Raw genomic sequence first — 13657 nt, 5'->3', positions numbered from 1 at the left:
ACAGTAGAACCTACATCTATTTTAAGTAATAGTTTGCCTACAGATCCATACCGAGTAACTAATTCAAGTACCAAAAACCCCTTCAATTTTGAAGGGGCTTCAAATGAGCTTCAAGTCATTTTTCACCTAAGCAACTATATAGGGAAACAAGCTAGGAAGCAATGACTGATAATTTTTAGTAATAATTTACAAGTTTACTGTTTTAGCTATATCTGTTGTTCAACTCAAAGAACCACTGTAAGGAAGCAGAGTAAGTGTGAAGACCATCTTGGCAAGCTCAAGTGCTTTTAAAATCAAGAAAGCAAAGTAATCTTGGAGGCTCAACAGGTATATTTCACAGCATCATTTACTAAAAATCACTGCTTACACCTTTACTATCCTCAAGATTTCAACTTAATAACGCTAACTAAATTCGTTCAGTTCTCTAAGGACTTCTCAATTGTAAAGAAGAAAATAAATAGTCCATATTTAAATATGCTACAGCACATATCACAGGGGAAAAACATTCAATGGATCATTCAGAACAGCAAAGTTCGAAGTGTTAATAGCCAAATGTTCATGTATTCTGATCACGGCAAGCAGGAAAAGGGGGAAGGATAGGAAAATGAGACAGAGTTGATAGAACACAACATGAACTCACTGGTTGAGTTGCCCTGCATCTGAATGATGCACTTGGATTCTTTGCTGGTCTCTCGAGAATTGAAGGGCCGCACACGGACAGCCACCTTCACTGAGGCTCCCGACATTCTGATGGTCTTGTTATATATATGCAGTCCAGAAATAAAGAATCAAATCTTCTTATGAAATTATGTTCAAGTTTCCTTTAAAAAAGAAAAAATGATTCATACAAGATAGTCAGAATTAAAGAAAGCATGGGCTAACTTGAGCATACGAGCCATTATCTTAGTACTATTTGTTTCCATTTCTAAAAACCTCATCCCTTTTCTTCCCTATAAATCTTACATTCTCAACCGTAAATTATCAGATAGAAAATAAAGACTGTAATTTGTTTTCCTGTTCCATTATCTCTTTACCATGCCTAAAAAGTCCCTAGACTTAATAATAAAAAATTTAACTGCAAAGTAACAAACGTCTTCCTTGCTCTCTGTTTTTTCTGGATCAGTCTTCAATAATATATGAAAAAACCCAAAATGTTTATTTGTTAAAGAGGGTTCCTTACACAAGTAACTTGCCATCTGCAAAACAACTTATTACTTGTCTTTAAAGAAATGCACTGAACTTTTTATATATTAATTTCAGTTTGAAACATCCAGTTACAGGATGTATATTTAAACAGCAAAAGGAAAAGATAAGCTCTAGCTAACTTCTTTAACTATAGATATCCTGGGATTCCTTTAACTTCTATGAACCCTTTCATATGTATCTCATTTGGCCCTTACAACCATCCTGTACAATAAGCAGAGAAGGTTTCAAAAGACCCAAGTTCTATCCTCTGACTCATGGCAGAATCAAATCACTGTATTTCACTTTTGAATGAATGAAGCCACAGGGAAAAATGTGAACATTTTTTTAGAGGAACAGTTTCCCTCCCAACAGAACAAAACGAACACTATTCTGTGAAAATAACCCACATAAGTAATTTCCACAAGAAACAACAGATCTCAATCTGTACTCTATCCATTATATAAACATCTTCAAAAAGAATTGAACAAAAGAAAAAACTAAGAAAGAAAAATACTTATGGGTCCAATTACCAGGGAACTCCAACAGAACTTAAACCTGACCAATTTTTTTCCACATAATTAAGTAAAGGTTAGGAATGCTAACCTCCAGCTGAACAACTACTAATACTTTCCACAGGAAAAGGCAAAAATAAATACCCTATCTTATTTTCTAACAGCACTATCACTATTTGAAATTCTTGTTTTTTGGACCATGTCTATTGTCTGTCTCTCACACCACCACCAGAATGCTCAGAGACCTTGTTTGCCAGCACTTAAAACAGTATCTGATGAAAGAGCTCACTACATGTTTGCTGAAGGACTGAATTAATGAATTATATTTCCCAATTGTGAGACTTATCTGTTCAAGTCCTCTACTTGGTTTACTGACTTTTTTTGTTTGTGTTTCAAATGATTACAATATTTATTGATATTAATCTTTTTATATTTGCTGCAATGTTTTTTCCAGTCTGTTTCACATTTTATTTTACAATAAACAGATGGTTCTTTTTTTAATACATCAAACATTTATTTTAATCACACTTATTAAATGAAAGCTTAGAGTTATTAACCCTTCCAGTCGATACAGCATGACCTATAGTCAATAGTTGAATACTTTGCCAAAAGAGAGTGAATGAAGCATTCGCAAAAAGCAAGACACACAACACATTTCAACCCCCCCCCGAGTCCACTTTAATATACAGCCATCATCTCAACACTCAGTATGTCCCATTATCTTCTCCCCGAAACGAGCAACCTCTGCCAATCTTCCCATTTCTATCTGGACCCACACCATAAATCTTGGAGTCATTTTTGCTTCCTTCTCTTTGAATCCTTTCATTAGGGTTAACATTATTAATGAAATACCATATGAAAGCTTTTAAAACATAAATTTCCATTCTTCTATCCCCTCCTTCCTCTCATTTCCATTGCCCTAACCTTAATCCATGTCCTTACTACCTCATGCCTAGCACACTTGCAATAAAGAAACTAATCTTTGAGCTTTTAGATTTAATCCAATAGTCCTTAAATGGAGGGAGAGGAGCAGGATTTGCACAAAACAATCACACAGGGGTCTTTTGAAAAGCAAATGAGCCTAGCCACCCCCCTTCTGAGACAGGGCCCAGGTATGGGTTGTTTTGTTTTATTCATTTTCTAAAGATTATGTTGTAAACCTCCAGCTGAGAACTCTACTCAACTGCTTAACCCTACTGCAATATTAACCCTTCTAAAGCATGACTTTCTTTTTTTTTAAAGACTACTTTTTTTTTTTTTTTTTTTTACTTATTTATTTTGGCCGCGCCACATGGCATGTAGGATCCTAGTTCCCAAACCAGGGATTGAACCCGCGCCGCCTACGTTGGAAGTGCGGAGTCTTATAAATCACTGGACCACCAGGGAAGCCCCCTAAAGCATGACTTTCAATTTCACTTCCAAACCCAAGAACCTTTTCTTACTCCCCAGCACTTACAAGATCAGTCAAGGTACTCTGTATTCTAGTCAAGCTCCTTTACTATTCCACACACGTTCTTTCACACCTTCTAACAATTTCCCCCCTACAACAGATCTATGAATCTTCATTTTCTCCTCTACTTGATGGCCCAGCTCCAGTCTTAACTCTTCCAAATGACGACCCAAACATTCCAGGAATCACTGGTATTTCCTACAGCACTTACAGTCCCAAACACATTGTGAGAACACTGTTATCATTTTACACGACTATATTCTAGCTTGTATGTTCTTTAATAGCTTCCCAAAGTGAATATCCTATTCCTTCAAAAGTCTCTTTGAACTTGGGTTCCTTGAAAAAGTGGCTAATTCCAAGTCTGGGCAAGAAATTTCAAGATGATTCTGGGACATCTTAGTATGACCACAAGCAAGAAATCAAAGACTAACATGGGGTCATGGCAAAAAGACACAAGTGCCAACTTAAAGGAGCTCCCACTGGACAAAGATGGGATAATTGGAGCATAAAAATACATACATACATACAAACACACTGCATATGGACTGAAAAACATTAAATATATAAATTCATGAGTTCATAACGATACCTTCAAAAACCTCATTATTCTGAAAACTGGCAAATAAAACAAAAGAACAGAGCATGCGTCCAGTCTGTGTATCCTGTATCAACTATATTCCAGGACAGTCAAATAGACAACGAGGACAAGCTCTTCTTTACAGAAGAAGTCTGACTAATAAATGCAGAAGAAATGACAGAATTAGAATGTCACCAATTCCCAACCCTACTAACATAAAGGTTCTCTGCATCATCACTATCTACTAAAAAAGACTTAAACGAAAGGTTGGTTGATATGGGAACATTATATTGTATGAATTAAGCTGACAAAATCTGAACCAAATGATCATCAACCTCAGCATCACTAAAAGTGGGGCACGTAGATGGCCTATGCCTCCTGATGTGCTGCAGTAGGAAACACACGGCACCACCTAGTAAATATTATCCCACTCCCCTTAAAAAAAAAAAAAACTGATAGAATCAAGCCTCAGTTTATAGGACATATAGGGAGCAAAGAAACAATTTAAATGATACCTAGAAGATACAATCAGCCAAACCCAGAATACAGAAAAATCTACAGTTCAAGTCACCCAGTTTCTTCAATTAAATAGCATGATTTGGGGGAGAGGGGTGGTAATAAAAGAGACTTAAATGTTGACAATTAATGAATATTGTAGATATGTAAATTTTAAAAAAACAAAACTTTCTTCTTTTGTGTTCTATTCGGGGGCCTACCAAAATGTTCAATGCTGCTAACTAACTTACAAACCAACAACAGAGGCTGAAACCTCCTTGCTAAGCTTTAGGTTATAAAGTACTATTTAGATATAAAGTACTAGGAGCCAAAATACTAACCTCTTTACTATTTAAAGTCCCACACATATACTTTTCAATAGCTGTTTCACTCTTCTACCCAGCTAGCCTCCTGGCATACCATTCAACCTAACACACCCAAAGCCCAAACATCTCTCCACCTCCCTCAGCTCTTCCACCTCTTTTCTATTTCTTTTAATGTTCTCACCATTCTCCTGTTCCCACACAGGCCAAAAAGCTTGTTTCCTCTATCCATCTAATCAACTGCCAAATTACATGGCTTCCACCTATAAAATCTCTCTCCATTCCTACCCCTGCCATACCATCCCTTTTACGCCTTCAATACATCTCACCCAAGACCGTTAATCATCTTCACCACTTTTTCTCTTTCTTCCTCCTACCTCAACCATACTACACAATACTGCCATTTCATATATTCCATCCACACTATGCAATGCTGCCAGATTCACACTCCTAACGCCCAGGTCTCTTCATATCACTGTCCAGTTTCTCTACTGTCTACCAAGCAATGACTGAACTCCTCACCAGTGGCTCTCAATGTGTTCTGTAACATAAACCACCTATTGTGTGTGTGTGTGTGTGTGTGTGTGTGTGTGTGGTACGCGGGCCTCTCACTGTTGTGGCCTCTCCCGTTGTGGAGCACAGGGTCTGGACGTGCAGGCTCTGGAGGCACAGGCTCAGCGGCCATGGCCCACGGGCCCAGCCGCTCTGCGGCATGCGGGATCCTCCTGGTCCGGGGAACGAACCCGTGTCCCCTGCATCGGCAGACGGACTCTCAACCACTGCACCACCAGGGAAGCCCAAACCACCTATTTTTACAAGCCCACAAAACACTGCCTTCCATCCACTTTCCTTAACAACCACCCACCAGAGGGTTTCCTGAAAGCATCTCATGTTTTTATGTCCCTGTGCCTTTGCTCCAATGCTCCTTCTACCTACTGTACCCTTCCTCCTCTCCTGTCCTTCTCAAAATCCAACTTTTCTTCCAGGATCTTCTCATATGCTACTCATTTCTAAAGCTTGCATCGATTCTCCCCACCTTGCAAACCAAATGCAAATGCTTCTCCATTTAATACTTCTCAACTCATTGACCTTACCTAGGGCAAAATGAGTTATTTGTTTTTCTTTTTTTTTTTTTAATAAATTTATTTATTTTGTTTTTGGCTGTGTTGGGTCTTCATTGCTGCGTGCGGCCTTTCTCTAGTTGTGGTGAGTGGGGGCTACTCTTCTTTGTGGTGCATGGCCTTATTTGCGGTGGCTTCTCTTGTTGCGGAGCACGGGCTCTAGGCGTGTGGGTTTCAGTACTTGCAGCACGCAGGCTCAGTAGTTGTGGCTCACAGGCTCTAGAGCACAGGCTCAGTAGTTGTGGCACACGGGCTTAGTTGCTCAGTGGCATGTGGGATCTTCCCGGACCAGGGCTCGAACCCGTGTCCCCTGCAATGGCAGGCAGATTCTTAACCCCTACGCTACCAAGGGAGCCCTGTTTTCCTTATCTCTGCTGTAAATTTTAAGTTCCTTGAGGACAAGACAGAATTTTAGTCACGCTTTTAGTCATTCTTCTTTGTAAGTGATAGGTATATTTTTAAATTACTTTCCCAAAACAACCTGAACCTAAGTACTTTTTTTTTTCTGATTTAACTGTCCTGTGGTAAAACTGCAACCATCTTCACAAGTGAGTTAAAATTTTATACAGTAATAAGAAACTACAGTTAAGTGGACTACAGAAAGTGTTACTTTGTTACTTCCCTACAACTACAAAGAGTATCTCTTTTATAATGGATGTCCATCAAAGAATTACAGTTTCAAAACTCCCCGATCTTTTTAAAAAATTACCAATTATATAAATCTGAAATCAAGTTTAAATTCCAGTGAGAAACAATAATTACAGAATATTTTTAAGAAGTTATAGGAAAACAATAAAAATTACAATACATTTCCAAGTTTCATAGAGCCAAAAGGCAGGTAGGAAAGGCAACCATACATACTCTAAATCACTTACACAGCCTCAGTTCTAGGCTGTTCCTCTGACCAGTTTTCCTTCCTTATGACATACGATTAGAAGCATTAGGAAAATGGAATGGAGCAAAAATTCCAGAAGCCTTCACTAACAGTAAAGGGATAATAAAACATTTAGATCTAATTCATTTGAATTTTTCTAAATTTTTGCACAATTGCTTAACTTTGACCTTGTGCAATTCTCTCTTGCCCTCAGAGGCACTCTGGATTATTAGGAGCCTAAGGAGAAGACTAAATGACTTCTCAGCAAAGTGAAAAAACAAGAATGAAATAATCTTAGATTTTTGGTTGGTTAGGTTTTGTAATATCCCTTTTTTATAGAAAACAGCCAGGGTTATATTCCTAAAACAGAGGTCAATGCATGTCATTCCCTCTCCTTAAAAGCATTCAGTTGGTTTCCATGGCCTCAGAACACAACCTAAAAATTCATGAGCCTCCACAATCCAACCTCCTTCCCCAGTCTGTTTTCACTGCCCAACTTTAAGCCTTCTCCACCAAGCACCTCTTACTACACCAAGCATGTGATGCTTGGAAGCTCATTCTCCCTTCTAACCTATTACAAGTGCATGTCTTTTCTTTTTTTTTTATTTTTTGCGGTACGCGGGCCTCTCACTGTTGTGGCCTCTCCCATTGCAGAGCACAGGCTCCGGACGCGCAGGCTCAGCGGCCATGGCTCACAGGCCCAGCCACTCCGCGGCATGTGGGATTTTCCCGGACCAGGGCATGAACCCGTGTCCCCTGCATCGGCAGGCGGACTCTCAACCACTGCGCCACCAGGGAAGCCCCTACAAGCCCGTATCTTTTGAGGACAAGGTCAACTGTCACCATGAAGCAGGAAGCATTAAGTCATACGTTCCTTAACATCCCCCTTTCTAAGCTAAAAGTCATACCTTCTTTCTCTTTGCTCCCTAAAAATGTTGTGTTGATTCCTCATTTTTCTACTTATTTCATTCTGCCCTACGTTGCAGTCAGTAGTTTACTTAACTCTCATACATTGATACTTTATTCAGTACATGTCTGTCACAACTGAAAACATAATTTAACCAAGAAATTCAGTCTTTTAAATTCAACATTCACACGATTTGCTATATCCCCGCAAATTTACAATATCAACAAGCAGTCTATTTAAAAGATAATCTTTTCTAGTGAATTACATTTTAAAGAATGAATTAGGGGTGAGGGACAACTCGAATTCCGTTTGGAGGAATCTTTGAGCTCGTCGAGCAGACATCATGAGCAAAGCTCACCCTCCAGACTTGAAGAAATTTATGGACAAGAAGTTATCATTGAAATTAAATGGTGGCAGACATGTCCAAGGAATATTGAGGGGATTTGATCCCTTTATGAATCTTGCGATAGATGAATGTGTGGAGATGGCAACTAGTAGGCAACAGAACAATATTGGAATGGTGGTAATACGAGAAAATAGTATCATCATGTTAGAAGCCTTGGAACGAGTATAAACAATGGCTGTCTTCACCAGAGAAATCAACTGCTTCCACATGTCCCCTCTCCACATTTTACTATAATGAAAATTGGATCGTGTACATTTTCTTACTGAACTTTTTTGTTAAATTTCTGTAATAGTCAAAAAAGAAAAAAAGAATGAATTAGGGAATTCCTGGCAGTCCAGTGGTTAGGACTCGGTGCTTTCACTGCCGAGGGCCCAGGTTCAATCCTTCGTCAGGGAACTAAGATCCCACAAACCTTGTAGCATAACCAAAAAAAAAAAAGAATGAATTATAAGAAAGAATAAATGTATACTCCAAAATAAATATCTGTAGCTAATGAGCCCGTTTTGAGAGGGTGTGAAAATTTCCTTGTTATTATTAAAGTTTTGCATCTCTTGGCCTAATACTCTCCTTGAGGACCAAGCAGGCTTTAGGATCCAATATTCTGTGTCACTGACCATGCCTATACTGACAAAATGGCCCCCAAAATGTGAGAATTCATTTTTGTGTGTGTATGAATTTTGTGTGTGTATGTATGTCTATTCTTGGTCTTTGACTCTGTGGATAAAAATCAGCCATGAGCCAAGCTGTGAAAGCTCAAAAGGGATCACATGTTAGAAAAACCTTTCTGCATTCTAACCCAATGCCAAGAATCAGACTGCACAGGAAGTTTCCTGACAGATCAGATTTTCAATCTCAAATGAGATTACACTAGCTCAGTCAGGCTCCCCAACTGTTTTAACCACTATAGAAAATAACCTGAAACAATTTTTAGATTTATTAGACACATGTCTTCCTGTCACTGCAATTAAGAAATCAAGAACCTTCCTTTTTACTGGTGACATGCTTTTATTCTCATAAACAGCTCCTATGGCCTAAGGCTTAAAATAAACTAAAGTTTTTCATTGTTTTCTTATCTTTCACTGTTTGGATGGTTAATACTAAGCTCTGGCTAGTAAGTCAATTCATTTTAATATCTGAAGCCACATCCTATAATTTTCTTTTAGCAGATCCACTGGGAGCTCTGCCACTCAAAACCCAATATTCCACTGAAGCTCTTCTATTGTCAAAGTGGATGACAACAGCTACTCCTGGAATTGTCCAGGTTAAAATGAACTCAGCTCAGCTACGATGTAGAAATGGAAGTTTCAGTCAGAGGTTAATTCAAATTTGGTATGAGGCAAGGTTCCTTCTGAAATCTGCCTGTGACCACACCTACCTGCCTGGTAGGTAGCTCACTAGCTGGGCAAGAACACAGGTCAGACTTTTCCACGTGTCAACAATGTGTCAATCTTGCCACATGATAAACCAGTACCCAAAGCTTAATAGGTATGTTTTCATTGAGATGACAACACAATACAAGTATTCCAGGTTCTCACCAGGGTTATTAAATAATGAGTTTTCTGCTGGGATACTCAGACTTATCTTTACATAAAGTTATATACGTGAACCACGTTAGTCATATCCTTCATAGAAAAGACTTAAGTTATATTTTAATGTGGTATTCTCAGTGCAGAAAGCAGGTGGATTACTTTTTTAAATAGGTCTTTGAAGAACATTCCTTCCTTTTACTTAAAGACCTGCTGAAAACACTTAGTACGTATATCTTTCTATCAGGGTGTCTATAACACTTTTCTCTTAGAATTTCTTTAGAATTCATTACCAGAAAAAAAAGTTTCTCTTGACAAATCATTAGCTTTCTTTTACCAGAATGAAAAGTGTGTAATTTCTCTTTCCCTTTTTATTTTGACTTTCAAAAGTTTCAAAACTAAGTTACAATAACCACACTATACAAACTTACACATATACAAATTGTTGTAATTTGTATATTTACTTTTTCCTCCTGTCACATACATTTTTGTTTCTTCTCCATGTTTAACAGCCTCACCATATATATAGTATTGTGGTAAGCTGCTCAAAACCTTTTTAAAAGCAGTAAGTGATATAAATTATAACTATATAAAACTTTCCTGTAATAGCCTAATCTGCTATTTATTTTAACACCGAAAATATGTTATGTAGTCAAAATTCTAGCTCTTAAAAACAAAGTAAGCCTTTAAAAGTTATACAAAAATTTGTGTTGAATGAATGATAGCCACGTGAATGGCCAGAAAAGCACAAGGCCCAGGAGACTGCAACCAGCCCCACAAAACAGAAGCAGACAAAGGAGGGAGTGAAGTGAGCAACAATTTCAATACAGCACAGGCGTGAGGCGTGCCCCCCCAAACCCCCCCCTCCCCGCATCAGCAACAAGGGCTGGAAACCAGAGCATGAGCAGTGTTGGTGAAGTGGGGGGATCACTGCAGCTAGTCTGTGGTGGGCTGGGGAGTAATTAGGAGGCAAGGAATTGGAAATGCAAGTATCCTCACTGTTTCCAGAAGCTGGCAGTGAGGACAGGAGAGACAGCCAGGAGGGAACAGGGATGAAGCAGGAATTTTTCTCCTCCCTACCCCATTTTATTAATACGAAAGACTTGGATGTTTCTATCCTTTATTCAGCAGCTATTTATGAGGTTCCTACAATGTAACAGGCAGTTCCAGGAGTCTGGGATAAATCAGTGAACAAAACAGATAAACATCCTTGCCATGGAGGAGTTTTCCTTCTAGTAGGGGAGAGGGGACATTAAAATAATAACTTAAGTCATTACACAGAATATTCGGTGATTATAAGCGTTATTAAGGAGGAAAAGTACAACAAAGTCGGGGGGCTCAGGAGTGTAGTTGGAAGGGATGCCATGCAGGTGCATAAATGAGGTCAAAATAGGCCTGTTGAGGTAGTGAGGTTTAAGCAAAGACCTGAAGGAGGTAAAGGAATTAGCCAAGCAGATTTCAGGGAAAGAGTGTTCCAAGCGGAAGAAAGAATCAGAGCAAAGGCCCTATTGTGGGACTGCGCCTCCTGTGTTCAAGGAACTGTGTATGGGGAAACAGCGAAAGAGGGAAAGAAAAGTAGCCAATACAGCAAGTCCCCAAAGATTAGAAAAGGCAGTGATATACAAAACAAGCCAAGGGGTTAGCTGAAGTCAGATAGAGTAAGCTTTCCCTTGAGACTGGAGGAAAGAGGGTAAGAAGGCAGAATGTGAGCGTTTGGCGTGGGGTGGGGGACAGCCGAGCCAAGGACCTCACTATGGAGAGCGAGGGTAGTCTGAATTGTTTTCTAATTATGGTAGGAAGGAAGGCCTCAGAAGTTTTCAGTATTTTCTCAGAAAAGGTGCCTGCTTGGTACATGATTATGTGATGAAGCAAATGAGGCTGTTCTGGCTCCTGCAGAATTATTTCATGCTAATACAGCAGGTAAGATTGTCAAAGCAGGTACTGCTGTGGCTGGTATTCAGAGTTGCTGTATCCAAGGAATGTATTTTCTCAGAAAAATAAAAATCAGGACTTGCTTTTAACTTCAGAGAAGAGACAATTAGATCAAACCTATCAATTCATTCAATGTCAGAAGGCTATAAAGATTTATGGGCACAGGGAGATCAGCTCAGGGCTTTGTGACCACCTAGAGGGGTGGGGTAGGGAGGGTGGGAGGGAGACGCAAGAGGGAGGAGATATGGGGATATATGTATACGTACAGCTGATTCACTTTGTTATACAGCAGAAACTAACACAACATTGTAAAGCAATTATACTCCAATAAAGATGTTTAAAAAAAAAAAAGAAGGCAGAGAAGTTTGTAAGCAAAGGAAGGGGAAGTGGGGGAATTCACGCCTTTTCTTTCCTATGAGGCTATAGGTAAGGTTTATGCCAAGTATGGGGCAGTGAGGAGGCCTAACTAAAACGGTCAAGATTTTTGAAAAGCCAGTGTGGAGAACGGGGGAGGGAACTGAGCAGAAATGCTTTGATAGACACCAAAGACAGACTCAGGGGAAACCTAAGACTACGCATCAACTGTGGCACCAATCCCCAGCACTGTGTGAGGTTTCTCCATGACACAGAGTGAAAAAGGAGGCTACCGATGACAGGAATGATGCAAGGCTGGCATCGGCACGGTGGGTCTTGCAGAACAATAAAGAAGAATTAAAAACTTCAAGTGCTAGTAAGAAAATGGCTGAGACAATGCACCCAGAAATCACAGTGGAGAAAAGGAAGACAAGTAAAATCTGAAAAGGGCCAATGGACCAAAGACTTGAGGTGGGAGAACACACAGCAAGAGACTACTAAAGTGAGAGCTGTAAATTATCATAGTTGAAGGTCTGAAGGTGATGACATGTTAGAAGATATGGTCACAATACTGAATTACTGGAACAGAATGAAGCCAACGTTTGCTTGAGCTGAAGTCAAGGAATTTTAAAGTTAAGAGTAGTTATAAAGGAACATCAGCATAGTGGTCACTTACTACTTCTAGTGACCCTGGGGAAGTCATTTAGCCTCTGTCTCAGTTTCTTCATCTGTAAAATGGGGATAATTGTATCTATTTTATATGGCTGTTATAAAGATTAAGTTAGTGAGTAAATATAAAGTGGTCAGAAAAGAGCCTGGCACATAGAAAGAGCTCAATATGAGTACGCTATTTTATCATTATTGTTGTGGTTGTTGTTTATACAGTCACCGACGTCTGCCAGGATGATGTCAGAAATTCGGACGGAAGGGAGAAGTAAGCCAAGTCGTCAAACAGAGCAATGGTAGGTGAAGGTGTTGTTGAATGATACACTTTGGCGTAAAAAATGTGATATCATATGTAAAAAAATTCTAACATCTATCAGACATTTACAATCTTGTGACTTAAAACATATATACAAACCACTACAAAACAATAACAAAAGTACCAATCGAGTATTAGATAGTTAAGTATTATATGGCAATACAGAGAGGGAAGAGGCTCTGACTGAAAATCATGGAAACCACCATGGCAAGGGCAGCAATACACTAAACTGTACTAAAACAGAAAGGAGTTGGAGTTAACTTGATCTTACCATATCCATAGGCATATGGTAAAGTGAAACTTCCTTGAGAGTAAAGAACTAAATCTCTACACACACTCTTAATTAACTGGTAATGAATGTCGCAGAAGTGAGCATAAACGAATTACTGGGCCATTAATCGAAAAGTCCAAAGAACCCTTGGCAGGTTTTTGCTATTACAGTCACATCTGTTTCATTTATCTTCTACTGATGAGCTGCACGAAAAAAAAGTTCTAAATATGTATTTATTCACACTCTTTTATGAACTCCAGAAATTCACCAGTATCTGTACCAACAAGGCCATCTTTTAAAGAGAACTACATGAAGTAGATATCTATACGTTTCCCTTCAGAGCCTTGTGAAATTACGTCACATCAGTGTACAAGACCAAAGGGATATGCTTACTCCTGGAAAAGACCTGCTGTGATCAGCAGCCTGGGAATGGGGTTTACAAACAAGGCAGGGGCACTTTGTTGTCCTTTACTTTGTACCCAGGACAAGACCAAAGCAGGATGTGAGCTAGAAAGCTTTGGCCTTGGAGAGACTCTGTTGGCACTCTTCTTGGCAGTTTATTCCCTGCACATATTCAAAGTGGGAAAGAGAAAAGAGAGAAAAAAGGAAAACTGCATTCATATCTGGTCTTGAAAAGGAAAGTTTGCTTGGAAGCTGTACTTAATTGGATAAACTTTGGAAAAACATTCATCAGAGCAGAGCTGCACAGACTCACAAAATCTTGCCTCCAAATCAGACTCAC

At 39.2% G+C, this 13657-nt stretch overlaps 1 protein-coding gene and 1 pseudogene across 4 annotated transcripts in view; one reads left to right on the top strand and one right to left on the bottom strand.

Moving 5' to 3' along the window:
* The window catches only part of KIF1B (kinesin family member 1B), a 130195-nt gene extending 129378 nt beyond the window's left edge, over positions 1–817 (bottom strand). For 2 of the 3 annotated variants that reach the window (XM_065888124.1, XM_065888139.1), the window contains exon 1: positions 641–746. In XM_065888124.1, the coding sequence (XP_065744196.1) occupies positions 641–746 (106 nt within the window). Of the gene's footprint in view, positions 1–640 lie in introns of all 3 variants that reach the window. The other variant, XM_065888131.1, reaches the window with a different exon arrangement.
* Positions 818–7734: 6917 nt separating this feature from the next.
* Positions 7735–8143, top strand: LOC136136238 (small nuclear ribonucleoprotein G pseudogene; annotated as a pseudogene). Its single transcript, XR_010656657.1, has one exon. The product of XR_010656657.1 is annotated as a small nuclear ribonucleoprotein G pseudogene (transcript).
* The last annotated feature ends 5514 nt before the right edge of the window (positions 8144–13657 follow it).

The sequence above is a fragment of the Phocoena phocoena genome, chromosome 1, assembly GCF_963924675.1.
Source record: "Phocoena phocoena chromosome 1, mPhoPho1.1, whole genome shotgun sequence".
Lineage (NCBI taxonomy): Eukaryota > Metazoa > Chordata > Mammalia > Artiodactyla > Phocoenidae > Phocoena > Phocoena phocoena.
This window is presented reverse-complemented; position numbering and strand designations above follow the sequence as displayed.